Below are 14,289 nucleotides of genomic sequence, written 5' to 3'. Positions count from 1 at the left end.
CTACTATATATAACATAGATGAAAAACAAGGTGCCCCTATATAGCACAGGGAATTATATTCAATATCCTGTAATAAACCCTAATGGAAAAGAATATGAAAAAGAATATATATATATATATTCACAAGGGTGTAAATCAACTATACTTCAATTAAAAAAAAATACTAGTCTCTATTGTCTGGTCCTTTTTCACCACTAATCATTTTGTGGTGATGAGGAGTTGTTTGTTTGTTCACTTGTTTGTTTTTCTGTTCCCTTGGAAAAAAGTAGAAGGGAGTCTGGGTCCTTCCTCACCAAGATGAGGTGTAACATCTCAGTGCAGAGTTCAAGCCAGAGAAGACATTGTTGCCTGACTGACAAATTAACCAAAACCACCAGGAAAGCGGATGAGCACATGCTGAATTTCTTTTGTTTTTCTTTTTCATTGAGTCATAATATTGTATTATACAAATGTGCACTAAAGGAAAATTCATTTTCAGGAGACATATTGAAACAATTTATACCACAAAATTTTAGACTTAAAGATCTTCAACAGCCAATTCTAACTGTTGTATGTGGATGTCTCAGTGAGGTTCAAGTACATTTGATGAATTTCAAAAACAGAACACGGTACCTTGTGCTGACATGATGCTAAATCCACAATACTCAGTAAATGTCAATTGGAAGAGAGGAGAGAAACTGAGTTCCCTGTTTTCATGACAGTCAAATATTAGCTGCTAGGGGCCCAAATTCCCAGGACACAACAGCCCATCGCACTCCCTTCCTATGGTGCTGAAGTCTTGATGTGGAATAAGACAAGTCAGCCAGAACTGGGTTATAAACATGCTTTATTACCGGTAGATAGTAGACACTGATAATGATAAACTGCAAACAGGTAAAGGGGTAACAAAAATCAGGGGTGTGCCCCACAATGAATTGCAGAGTCAGAACTGGAACAGGAGGCAATCATCAGGAAAGAGGGCTCCCGGTGGAACAGTCCAAGATAAGCGTCCCTTCCCACACTGTTGTCCACAGGACAGATTCAGGGGAGAGGACCCCAGGGACTCCAACTACACTGAATGACCAACACAACTACATGATCCAACCCCACCTCCAACCAGGTATCCCAACAATCAAGTTCTAGTTAAATCATACTCCCATGTCTTCTCTCAGTCATGGTGAAATAATGGGATTATTATGAAGAACAGAAAGCAACAGATGGGTCACAGCCCTTAGAGAGGCTGGTGGGACCTGTACGGTTAGTCTACACTGGGGGCACTATTTTCCTGCATCGTCTTCATGATCCAGTCAATGTAGTTCTTGACACGAGTGTAGATCCCATAGGTACCACACTGGGGGCCCCAGGACACCAAGCCAGCGACATAGAATTTGGGGTTCTCTTCATTAGGGACCTGTAGAGCAAAGGCCCCACCGCTGTCCCCTTCACAGCTATCAACACCTTTCTCACCTCCAGCACAGATCATGTTCTCAGTGAAAACAAAGGAATTTATATCTATTCCGGGGTTTAGCCCCTTCACCTCCCGGCACTTTGCTAAGGGAGCAACAGGTAACTTTGCCCCTCTGAGCTTAATGACATGATCTTTGGCATTTGTTCGGCCCCAGCCTGAGATCAGCCCCAGATCTCCCACGGAGGGGTTGTATTCTGAGGAGGCACCTGGCAGGCAGATAGGGGAGACAGTGGGTCCCATTTTCACTGGGTCTTGCAGCCGCACCAGCGCAATGTCATTGTCAAAATTCTTCCGTATTTCCGAGGCATCCAGGTCCTTCCAACCAGGATGAATGAACACTTTCTCAGCAGTGAGCATCTGGGCATTTGCCAGTTGTGAAGTGACCACTGAGGTAGATCCAACGTACATCACCGGGTCATGGTTCCCCTCCACGGTGTGGGCAGCTGTCAGCACCCAGTGCTCATCTATGAGAGCCCCGCCGGCCCGGGGGTTCGAGAAGAAGACTTGCCAGGGGAAATTTTCAATCTTTGCAATGGAGCCTCCAAATATCCTCTGTTTTTCTGTAAAGGGCTCACCAGGGACGCCACAGACTAGGGAGGAACAAAAGCAAGGTGGGAAGGGAGCAGGGTAGATTGCTGGCCCCCCTGAAAATCCTACAGCCACTCAAACACCTGCTGGGCCTCAGCGTTCTCAGCACAAGATGGCCAAATAGTTGGTCAACGATCTCAGCACCTGACTCATCCTGAACTGACCTAAAGGACCAAACATCCCGCTTTGCCAGTGCCAAAAGCAGGCTTGTGGGAAAGACTGGTTTAAACTGAGGCTGTGTGCGAATTACTGAACCCAAACGAACCTCACACTATGGACAGCTTAACTCACAGCGTGGGGAGGACACTTCACCCCAGGCTCGGCACATGGGGCCAGGGGCCCAGCTGGGAGCCAGAGCTGGGCAACCCTGTCCTCATACAGGTGTTGGGGGAAGTGAGCATTCTACCTTCCTCTGATGCCCAGATCAAACACTTATCACCTTCTTTTCTCAAGTCCTAATTGCAGCTAGCCCCTCCTTGTAACCTGTGGAAGGTTCTCTTTTTCCATCTTTCATCTCATCCCCCATTGACCGGATCCAGGTTTGATTGCTTTGCCGTTACTGAATATAACTAAAACGGAATTTTATTTCAGATCAAGTTGGCTTTCCCAAATTCCTCACTAGTCAGCCTGAATGGACTCTGAGTTGAGCATAACAGACAGACCTGGGTTCAAAGCCTACCCATGCCCCTTCCTAACTCCGTGAACTTGCACTGAATTCCCTCAACTGTAAAACGGAACCAAAAACACCTACCCCAGAGCATTGTTGCAAAGACTTAATTGAATGAGATAATAAATGCAATTGTTTGATTGCATTTGATTACTTGATTGAGAGCTAGCTCGGTCCCTAGCTCTCAATCACACTGTTGTTACTAAGAGGATGTTTATTATTATTCTGGCTTTGCCTGGGAGTCTTCTTCTACTCAACTCTGATCTCTATGCAACCCCTTATTTCTTTTATTCCTCTATAGCTTGTTGTCAGATAGACTTTTAATATAATAACTAGGCTCTTCGAGTAGTCTTGTTTCTGAGTGTTGATTCCTCACTCTCTTATTTCAGGCCCTGTTTTTAGCAATCCCAGACGCCCTTACTACATCTACATTACCAAACCTAACTGGCCCAGACTCTGACACCAACTGTCACTGGCTGACTTTTCTCTTTCCCATCCATTGGTCTGACAGTGTGGTTGATGAATTCCCCAAGGCCCTGGCAGGTCCACGGCCCAGCTTTGTCTCCATCTCACTGAGCTAGACTCTGGCAGCCCAGACTGTCAAGTCCCTTCCCAAGAGGATTACAGCTACTTTTAGAAGGTGAGACCCATGCAACAACACCTGTGGCTGTGCTCTCTACCCAAGCCTGAGCCCTGATTACCTGGAACACATTTTGGCAGCTCTGCGCCCAGCAGCTCATTCACCCAGCTCCCGTTGCCAGCGCAGCGATACTCCTCTGGAACAGCACAAGGGACAGGGACACACTCACCATCACATCTTCTGGAGTCTGTCCCCCACTTTTCGTTCAGAGCCTTAGCACCTCTGGGATTTGAGGAGGCGATCAGATCAAACGAACTAGAAAAGAATCTTGAGAACATCCTCCAAACAATCTCTCTGGCCCCTATCCTGCCAAGGGAGGGGAAGGAACAGTCTCCAAAGCAGAAGGAAGAGGGTTACGGTAGAGGCTGGGAAAGTGCTTCAACTGGGAAAAGAAATTAAATTAAATTAAAAGCAATGAAGTGGGACATATTGTGAGCCATCCAGACCTTCATCCAGCACCACCAAGGCCTCTCCATCGAGAAAGTCAGGCGTCATAGAATAATGACCTGAAGCTGGAAGCATTACTCCTGTTCTACATTAAATAGTTGGTCAGGGGACTTCCCTGGTGTCTCAGTGGTTAGGACTCCGTGCTTCCACCGCAGGGAGTACCCAACCCAGGAAGACTGTGCTATTCACCCTCCAACACTCTCATTCTTTCTTTCTCTTTTCTTTAGTCAAAGAAACCTACCGCTTCTTTCATTTTCCATGTAGTAATATGGCTTCTCACAAGTGTAGCGAGTGACAGAACCAAGTAGAGTATTTTCTGGATCTTCGACGCTACCATGCCGAATGGGTTCGGGAGCGCCACAGTCCACGGCTACAAGAGGAAGGCAGGAGAGAGATGGTCAGGATGGCCACTTCCTCCCAGGAGGAGTCACTGGGCCAGTCCATCCTCCCAGCTGTGTTCTTCACTCCTTCCCCACTCCCCACATCCATAAGCACACCTGGGATGAATCCCCCACATCAGCCTCTCTGTGGCCATGATCTCCGACTGGCATCCCTCAACACCCTAGCCCACTGAGTCCTGCCAGGTCTGATAGCCCCTTGAAAGCTACAAGGATGAACCTGGTTCTCAGTGATTGGTGAGGCCTCTGAAGGAACGGACCCATATAATGCTATTAACTCTACCAATCTCACAGCCTCTTTCTTTGGAAGAAACCTGCTAGTCTGGCTGGCCTGGGATCAGATCAGGGCTGGGACTCCATGACTGACTTCCCTTCAAAAACCCAATCTACTCTCTCACAAGCCTAAGAGGAAACCATGCATTTGTATCTTAATGCACTAATCTTTCCATTCCTTTTGGGAGAAAAAAAAAAAGAGTCCCATTTTAAAGAGGTACATACGTTGACACCGCAGGTTGGAATTACTCCACTTTCCATTGCTTTGGCAAGTAGAGTAGAAAGATGTCGAGCCCACACTTCCCTGGACAATAATAAACATCTCCATTAATTTATAAGCAGAGATATAGGGAATCAAAATCCAGAAATGGAATCGATGGACAATAATAAACATCTCCATTAATTTATAAAGAGAGATATAGGGAATCAAAATCCAGAAATGGAATCGATGGACAATAATAAACATCTCCATTAATTTATAAGGAGAGATATAGGGAATCAAAATCCAGAAATGGAATCGCTCTCTGGCCTTGGGTCAATGAGGAGTCCTCACCACAAGAAGCTTGGGGACATCGTAGCAGAATGACCCAAAGCACCCAGGAGTTGGGGCTAAAAGACAACTTTGTCCCAGCATATCAGCCCCCCTGCCCCAGGAAGACCAAAGCCAAAAAGGGAATGTCAAGCTGTCCACGGATCTTCATGACTGACAAGGAAAGACTAAAGATCCTGAGTGGTTCTCTTTATGGAGAAGGTGTTAGACCTTGCTGGAACAAGGACGCTCGGTAAATGATTAGACAATTCCAGTACGCTCATCCTGACCTAGGGACAAGAGAGAAGCCTCTAACGGTGCTTTACCTGTACAACTTCAAACCCATCCACACAGGTTATCTTCACCACATCTTTGAACACATATTTTGCTCTATCAGGCTCCCAAAAAGAATTGGCAGTGACTTCTTTAGGACAAGGGATTGCTTAGAAAGGACAGGAAAAAACTTTTTACCAAATCGTTGGAGAATCTCTATGATATTTACATCATTCTCACACTTTCTACAGTTGTTCAGTCATCCTCAATCCTGACGCCCAGCATTCCAATACGCAGGTGTCTAAAATAACATGACAGGGAATGCCCTGGTGGTCCAGTGGTTAGGACTTGGCGCTTTCACTGCTGAGGGCACCTGTTCGACCCCTGGCTGGGGAACTAAGATCCCACAAGCCACATGGTGTGGCGAAAAAAATTATTAATTAATTAATATGGCATTACTAATGAACCACCCCCAAGCTGTCTGCATTCAGAAGTCCAGTTGAACGATTCCTAGAAGTTGAGGCATTTCTAGCAACTACTGACAGGTTTAGGTCCTGCTGAGGAAGTGGAGTATTCTCAGGATACTTATCCATACAACAATCTACCTGTTTTGATTTTACATTGTGCAAGGACTTTGGTACCACCAACCAAAGAGCAACTTCTGAGTTACTCACGATCTCCATGGTAACGAAATCTCCATCCCTTTTTTTGCTCTGTTTCATCAGTTTGGAAGATGATATTGAGAGCATTACTCTTGGTTTCAATAGTTAGTGGCCCAGGGAATCCATTACCGCAGTAAGGACCAAATTGCTGGTTTCCTGCGACAAACTGAAGAGAGACAAAATGATGAACTCAGAAGACAGAAAGAACTGAAATAAAAAGGCAAAATGGAAGGGAAAAAAGTAAAATAAGGGTTTCCCTGGGGGCGCAGTGGTTGGGAGTCCGCCTGCCGATGCGGGGGACACGGGTTCGTGCCCCAGTCCGGGAGGATCCCATATGCCGCGGAGCGGCTGGGCCCGTGAGCCATGGCCGCTGAGCCTGCGTGTCCGGAGCCTGTGCTCCGCAACGGAAGAGGCCACGACAGTGAGAGGCCCCCGTACCGCAAAAAAAAAAAAAAAAAAAAAAAAGTAAAATAAAATAAGAAGGAGGGGAAAAAAAGAAAAGAAGGGACAGAAAGCTATATAATTTGTCTTCAAGGAGAAATCCCTCTGTGTGAGTTGGGAGAAGAGTTCACCATCCATCACGCACAAGTAAACTGTCAGCACAGTGGCCCTCAGAATCAGCAGGTTCCACATCAAACTCTTCTCTCTGCATAGTCACCACCACTTGGAACCCGTCCTCCAACAGGATCCAATAGTCACACCTTGAGTTCTCTGGGTATAGACTGGGATAACCGGGACTTGTGAGCTCCCCAATCAGTGTGGTGAATACATCCCCACTGCAGTTGACTAGGGGAGAAAAAGAGAAAAGTAGAATCAAATACAGGGTCAAGCAAAGGAGCCCCTGCCTTTTCCTATGATACTTCTCATGGATTGACAGTCCACATTCACTGATTGATTGAAGCCCACATGCCACAATTTCATACCCAATACATATCAGCAGAGATACCCAATACCTATTGGGTTTCTATCACTTTGCTGATAATGAGGCTTTCATGGTTATGGAGCGCCCCAAGGTGACACAGGCACCTATCTCTCTTCTCCAATTAATTAACTTGACCCCGTAGGTTTGTCTTCCTCCACTCTTGTAGCTCCCCTTCAGTTTCCAGGTAACTAAAAATAGATGCCAGACTTCCCTGGTGGCACAGTGGTTAAGAATCCACCTGCCAATGCAGGGAACATGGGTTTGAGCCATGGTCCAGGAAGATCCCACATGCCGCGGAGCAACTAAGCCCGTGTGCTACAACTCCTGAGCCTGCCCACCTAGAGCCCGTACTCCGCAACAGGAGAAGCCACCGCAATGAGAAGCCCGCACAGTGCAACGAAGAAGGGTAGCCCCCGCTCGCCACAACTAGAGAAAACCCGCGTGGAGCAGCAAAGACCCAATGCAGCCAAAAATAAATAAATAAATAAATAAATTTTAAAAAACAAAGAAAGAAAGAAATCAGCTTGTAAACTATTAAAAAATAAAAATCGATGCCAAGTCAAGGCTGAGGCTAATCAAAATCGAAGGGTAGACAAGCCCCCTACTGAAGCCTCAAGCCATTCCAAATCCCAGGGAACACGCACCCTTCTTGATGACAAGCTCACCTCCGCAATTCCTCATATCATCATGGAGGAAGTATTCTGGGGGGCAGGAGCAGAAGTAACCACCAATGAAGTTGTTGCAGAAGTGGCTGCAAGGGACATCTGCAAAGTCTGTGCACTCATTTACATCTACAAAGAGTAGAGAAAGATTGAGGTCAAGGACAGAGACCTAGAAGGAAGAATGAGGTTAAGCCCCACACTGCAAGGGTAAGAAAAGTAGGAAGGGTCTGTTGCTTAAAGACATTCAATGAATCACATTTCAGGATGGCATTATTCTATATTACTCTTGTGAACTATGATTCCGGAGTTGCGCTCTACCATTGCACAGCTATAGGGGAGCTCTCAATGCCAGAGACCCTTGACCTTTCTCACAAACAGAGCATTTCAGCTCCAGAGACAACACTCTGCAAGTTGAACTTGATAATGTCTTCTGCAGGGAGGAACAATTGGTACATGTATTACTTTATAGGATGTTGGCACTTCTGTCAAGTCTAAACAATACTTTGGCTTTATGAGATGTCCTGACTTCATTTCACCCTGGAGATAGCTGGAGACTCACACAGAACTTGAAAGTTTGTTTGTTTACCGTATGTTAAATGCGTTTGAATACCATACATTCCTTGTGTGAGTCTTGGCAAGTTATTTAACTTCCTTAGTCCTTACTTTCCCTATCTTTAAGTAGATATAATAACACCTAGTTTAAGAATTGAGGTGAAGATTAAATTAATATAGGTAAAGTTCTTAACGCAGTGCCCAGTTCATAGTGGTTTTCAATAAATTACTGCTTATTATCTCTTTTTTATCATTACTATCATCATCACCAGAATACCATTATGCACTTGAATTTCACAAAAGCAATTCATGGAAGAATCCAAGCCAAGTCAACACTTCATAAGAGTTATAAACAGAACCCTCACTCCCTGCATTGCTCAATGTTTGTCCGGCTTCTAATCCCGTGGTTGGATCAATGAGGCACACAGAGGGGTGAGCCTTACCTACAGCAACGTAGTACGCAGAAAACCCAGTGAAACGCTCTTCGTTGGAGAAGTCTGACTTGAAGATCACCTGGAGTTTATTGTATGGGACTTGGAACTCTTCCACCACGGGGGAGTTGGGATTCTTGCCGGTCCTCTGTCCACAGAGTTTCCCTTCTTCAAGGCCTCCTGACATTATCTAAGAGAAGAGTCAAAAGAAGCTAGGAAAGGGTAATATTTTGGTATGGAGGTCAGAGAAAAAGGGACAGAGAGACTGGACCATTTCCCATCTTAGGACTATGTGAGCACAGCTCACTGTATGCCAGTGGCACCCCCTCCTGCATCCTCTCAGCCCACCAGCCCAGCCCCATCCTTTACGTGCTTATTACAGTATACCTGCACTGAGTCATATGCGCAGTTCTCGGACAGCTCTATGTCCAGGTGGGTAAAGTAAAGGTGGATCCCGTACCCTTCAGGAACTTCTATATCCCAAGACTTCTCTACATCATTGGGGTATGCCTGAGGATAGTTGGGGGACAGGATCTCCCCATACATAGTAGGCTCAGCATAAACCCATGCCAAAAGGGAAAACAGGACAATGCACCTGAAAAAATAAAGAAGGCATATGGAGAGGTGGGTGACCCAGGTGCCAGCAGACAAGTGCAGGGAGAAGGGATGGGAAAGGCGAAGGGCACCCGCACATGCAGGAGGATCTTGGGTTGGAATGAAGCAAAAAGGCCCAGGTCAAAGCAAAACCCAGGCTTCAGATCTGAGCCATTTTCTTGAGATGATGAAGGGAATGGGGTCCATATACTTCTCTGTAGACCGGTGATCACTCACCACATCTCTGGCAATTTGTCCATCCCTGGTGAGCAGCTCATCTCTTGGTCCTGGCTCTCTGCACCTCTGGACTTTGGATCTAAAGCAGTGGCAGACCTGGTTGTATTTGTCTAACAAGCACACAGGCACCTGCTTGGGTGGTAAGGGGCCAATGTCACCTTGGTAAGAATAACACAGAGGTTCAACAGAGCCATATCATTAATCATCACTGGACGACACCCATCCTCTCACACTCACCCTGGTTCTAGACTGAAACTACATCTTATCCTTCTCCTCTGGCTTCTCAGGACCTTCTCCCAGTTTTTCTCCAAAATAATGAGTAATTTCTGCCAGTTTTCTGCTTCCTCTGTTCTCCTCCCTCACCCTCAACACCCACCCCAGCCCCGACTGGGTCAGTCTCCCTCCTGCCCTAACAGAACAATAAATATCCCCTTTTCCGCTCAGGATTTCAGGAGTCTTTCCCCATCATGACTATCCACCTATGACATGTCTCCCTCTTCTTTTGACAAGGATCACCCTTATCACCTCGAACCAGCTCTCCTGACTGTGTATTACTGCATGTATTTCTCCCAAGGACCACTGATGGAGGAATGAGCTTCTTTTCCTAGGGGAAGGCAGTGACCTTGGGAGCAGTGGTCTGAGACAGGGTTGGATGTGGAAGGAGAAAAGGGACAGTTGAATGACAAGAAACAGGAAAGGAAAGGAAAGGTATTCCCTCAATTTCCTACCTTAATTTTCCAGTTTTTTTTTTTAACCTTTACTAAAAAGACAACCCATCTCCCCATAGTTCTTAGAAAAGTGTTGCCAAATATGCTTCTAACCCTGAAAACAGTGGTAGGTGGTGGGGTGACATGGGGGTGGATGGGGTCAACCTAAGAGAAATAAGTGGTTTATATTCTCCCACTGGGTTCTGCTCTTTCCAGCCCTCCATCTTTGCCCAAAACCTTCCTATGTAAAGTTTTCTGCCTTCCTTTTTCCTCCATCAAAGCTCTGCTCTTTGATTTTAAGTTTTTACCTTCAGAAGTTGATGGGAACAAGTGGGTCAGTCCCGTCTCTCTTGCCAGTGGGCGTGCCGGGCAGCCCTGCCGGCTCCCAGGAAGAGCAGCACAGGGCCTGGGTGCAGGAACCTCCACCTCCCTGTCCTGGTTCCGTTCCTGTGATTCTCTACCCCAGTGTGCATGTCTGAAATTCCCTGATCCAAACAAAGAGGGGGCTGGGAGACCATGACTTAGGGAAAGGGGAACTCAGCCTTGATCTTGGAGCTCCCTCTGCCTTTGAAACAAGAACTGCATACTGAGGTCTGAGATTCCTCTTTCCCAGCCCACAGGGGGAGAAAGGAGGGATTGGGGAATTTCACCAATTGCCTAATGCTCCTTTTTAGCCAAAGGGTGTGTTACAGAGTTTTCGGGGAAGTCAGGTGATTTGTGGGAAAAGGAGGGCATTAATACTGTAGGGAAAAACCAAACCCAGAAAGTCCAGCCCTCCAACTGCATATGAATCATGAATTAAGGGAGAGGAGTTATCAGAAATGCAGGTCATCTCTGCCTTTAAAGCAAACGTAATGGTTGGATAACGACTTATACCTAGATCCCAGATGCTGGGGGATGATGCTTTTTCCTCTTCCTAAAATCCCCTCCACATCTTCACACATCTAAATGATATCCACGCATAAACCTGCAGTTCAGGGCTTCCCTGGTGGCGCAGTGGTTGAGCGTCCGCCTGCCGATGCAGGGGACAAGGGTTCGTGCCCTGGTCCAGGAAGATCCCACATGCTGCCGAGCGGCTGGGCCCGTGAGCCATGGCCGCTGAGCCTGTGCGTCCGGAGCCTGTGCTCTGCAACGGGAGAGGCCACAACAGTGAGAGGCCTGCGTACCGCAAAAAAAAAAAAAATACCCACTCTCAGAATTTGGCTTTTTGTGCTGTGGGCACATGATCCCTTTGTTCGGTTTCATTTGGAGCCTTCAGCAGGCCCCTATAGGTGAATCGCAGGGCAGGCTCTTAGGATTTTGAAGCAAAGCCCTGCCATCCTCTGCAGGTAACTACTCTTCTTTTGAGAAACAGCTCTTGGCCGGCTACTGGGCCTTAGTAGAGACTGAACGCTTAACACTGGGCCACCCAATTACCATGCAACCTGAGCTGCCCATCATGAACTAGGTGTCACATGACCCACCCATAAAGTTGGGTGTGCACAGCAGCATTCCATCACCAAATGGAAGTGGTCCAAGCAGGCTGTGAATGCACAAAAAAAGTTACATGAAGAAGTGGCTCAAATGTCCATGGCCCACACTCCTGCTACACTGCCTCCTCTCTCCAAGCCTGTACCTATGGCCTCATGGGGAGTCCTTACAATCAGTTGACAGAGGAAGAGAAAGCGAAGGACTGGTTTACAGATGGCGTTGAAGGATACACAGGTAGCATTTGAATGTGGACAGATGTCCCTTTCTGGGACATCTCTGAAGAGAAGCGATGAAGGGAAACCCCAGTGGGCAAAACATAGATTAGTGCAACTGGCTGTTTAGTTTGCTTGGAGGAGAAATGGTCAGATGTGCAAGTACATATCAATTCATGGGCTGTAGCCAGTGGTTTAGTTGGATAGTCGAACACTTGGGAGGAACACAGTTGGAAAATAGATGACAAGGAAATTTGGGGAAAAGGTATATAGTAGGCCTCTCTGAATGGGCAAAGAGCATGAATATATTTTTGTCCCATGTGAATGTTCACCAAAGGGTGACCCCAGCAGAGGAGGATTTTAAGAATCACATGGGGGCTTCCCTGGTGGCGCAGTGGTTGAGAGTCCGCCTGCCAATGCAGGGGACACGGGTTCGTGCCCCGGTCTGGGAAGATCCCACATGCCATGGAGTGGCTAGGCCCGTGAGCCATGGCCGATGAGGCTGCGCGTCCGGAGCCTGTGCTCCGCAACGGGAGAGGCCACAGCAGTGAGAGGCCCGCATACCGCAAAAAAAAAAAAAAAAAAAAAAAGAGAATCACATGGAAAAGATGACCCAGTCTGTGGATACCAGTCAGCCTCTTCCCAGCCACATATCATTGCTTAATGAGTTTATGAACAAAGTGGTCATGGTGGCTGGGATGGAGATTATGCATGGCCTCAGCAACATGAACTTCCATTCACCGAGGCCAACTTGGCTATGGTCACTGCTCAATGCCCAATCTGCCAACAGTGGAAACAAGCACTAAGTCTCCAATATGGCAACATTCCCCAGGGGTGATCAACATGGTGGCAAGTTGATTACACTGAATTACTTCTGAAACCACACAACTCAGATTGGGAATTGAACCCACGGGCCAGGACTCAAACCCAGCTAAAACCCAAACTGGGACATGAACCCACTGTCTTTTAATTGAGATCACACCACACATGTGGTCTCAGGACTTGATGAAACTCAGAGTCTTTATGTCTCATCGCAGAAAGAATTCAGTGAGAAACAAAGTGATAGGTAAGAAGTGGATTTATTTAAAGAGATACATATTCCATAGACAGAGTGTGGGCTATCTCAGAAGGTGAGAGGCCCTAAAATATGGGGTATTTTGTATTTATGGGTTGGGTAATTTCAAAGGCTAATGAGTGGGAGGATTATTCCAACTATTTTGGAGAAGGGGTGGAGATTTCCAGGAATTGGGCCACTGCCTACTTTTCAGCCTTTTATTGTCAGCCTCCGAACAGTCATGGTGCTGGTGGGTGTGTCATTTAGCATATGCTAATGCATTACAATGAGCGTATAATGAGGCTCAAGGTCTACTGGAAGTCGAATCTTCTGCCATCATGGACCTAGCTGGTTCTGACCAGTTTTTGTCCTGTCCTCAGTGGCTACGTCCTTCTTTTAAAGGTTATGCTCTGCCCTCTTCCCTCCTGTTTCACTTCCATCATGGAAGGCCAGCATTTTGTTCTTACTGCAATTACACACTTCGGATATGGATTCGCCTTCCCGCGTGCAATGCTTCTGCCAAACCTACCATCTGTGGACCTACAGAAAGCCTTATCCACCATCATGGATGGATAGCATTGCTTCTTATCAAAGAACTCACTTCATAGCAAAAGAAAGGCAGCAACAGGTCCATGTTCATGGAATTCACTGGTTTTATCTTGTTCCTCACCATCCTGAAGCAGCTGGCTTGATAGCTTTTGTAGACTTTTGAAGACTCAGTTACAGTGCCAGCTAGGTGATGATGGGGCTCAGGACAGGTCACCCCAAGATGTGTCAGGCTGACATGCAGATTATTTTGAGCTGAAAACAGCAAGACCTAAAAGACTCAGGAAGAACCTTTGAACAACTCCCCACTCTTATTGCCCAGAAGAGTTTAAGATAGGAGGGCTGTGCCAGGAAGGAATTATAGATAACTATAGTAAAGTATAAATTAGGTTGGTAGACAGGGAGAAACCTAGCAAGGCCCATTTGATCAAAGTCCTCTCTGTGTGCCATTGTCTTTGAATCTGTTTGCCAAATATTAACTCTTTTTATCTTCCTGTGAATTACCTTACGTCCCTTTGAAATGTCAGACTCCTTGTCCTTCGTCTAGAATAATATATATCCTTCATCTTGCCTTGCTGTCTTTGGACTTCTTCATGCTTATGTGGATTCGCCATGAGCATGTAATAAATTTGACTTTCTCCTGTTAATCTGCCTTATGTCATTTCAATTGACAGCCAAAAAGAACTAAGAGGGGAAAGAGGAGGAAATTCCCTTCCCCCGCTGTGGTTTTGGGGAAGAAAAAATTGTCCTCTACCCTTCTAGGTTCTTCTGGTTGGTCTAAGAATCAAACTGACGTGAGACACAGTTACAGGAGAAAATCAAACAAAAGTTTAATAACATGTTTACATGGGAGAGACCCAGGAAAACTGAGCAACAAAATGGCCAAAATCCTCACCTTAAATACCATCTTCAGTGAAAGACAAAAGAAAATGGTGGGGACAATGGATGGGACGTCCAAGGGGAGGAAAGAAATTCATA

The 14,289-nt window shown here is 46.3% G+C and overlaps 1 protein-coding gene across 4 annotated transcripts; it reads right to left on the bottom strand.

Annotated features, from left to right (window-relative positions):
• Positions 1-809: 809 nt before the first annotated feature.
• On the bottom strand, positions 810-10,496 carry C1S (complement C1s). 4 transcript variants are annotated; one of them, XM_081248443.1, is made up of 12 exons: positions 10,338-10,496; positions 9,323-9,480; positions 8,879-9,086; positions 8,504-8,681; positions 7,512-7,637; positions 6,511-6,710; positions 5,937-6,090; positions 5,316-5,431; positions 4,686-4,764; positions 4,031-4,159; positions 3,404-3,478; positions 810-2,037 (listed from the first exon to the last, which is right to left on the bottom strand). In XM_081248443.1, the coding sequence occupies exons 2-12, from the start codon at positions 9,361-9,363 to the stop codon at positions 1,238-1,240; spliced, it is 2,106 nt and encodes a 701-aa protein (XP_081104569.1). In that variant the 5' UTR covers positions 9,364-9,480; positions 10,338-10,496; the 3' UTR covers positions 810-1,237. The 4 variants fall into 4 exon arrangements, with proteins under 4 accessions (XP_081104569.1, XP_081104567.1, XP_081104568.1 ...); XM_081248441.1 differs by having other exon boundaries at positions 9,323-9,454; XM_081248442.1 differs by having other exon boundaries at positions 9,323-9,451.
• Between the last annotated feature and the right edge of the window lie 3,793 nt (positions 10,497-14,289).

The sequence above is a fragment of the Mesoplodon bidens genome (genome assembly GCF_964165515.1).
Source record: "Mesoplodon bidens genome assembly, chromosome: 11".
Classification (NCBI taxonomy): domain Eukaryota; kingdom Metazoa; phylum Chordata; class Mammalia; order Artiodactyla; family Ziphiidae; genus Mesoplodon; species Mesoplodon bidens.
The sequence above is the reverse complement of the archived record's forward strand: the minus strand, read 5'-3'. Positions and strand labels throughout refer to the sequence as shown.

What these genes read in the sequence shown, in the direction of transcription:
- C1S (XM_081248443.1), bottom strand. Translation starts at nt 9,363, where the DNA reads ATGAGCTGCTCACCAGGGATGGACAAATTGCCAGAGATGTG. An exon ending in GCGCATATGACTCAGTGCAG is followed by an intron (nt 8,682 to 8,878) that starts GTATACTGTAAT and finishes CTCTTCTCTTAG; the next exon opens with ATAATGTCAGGAGGCCTTGA. An exon ending in ACTGTGCTGACAGTTTACTT is followed by an intron (nt 6,091 to 6,510) that starts GTGCGTGATGGA and finishes GTCTCTCTTCAG; the next exon opens with TTTGTCGCAGGAAACCAGCA.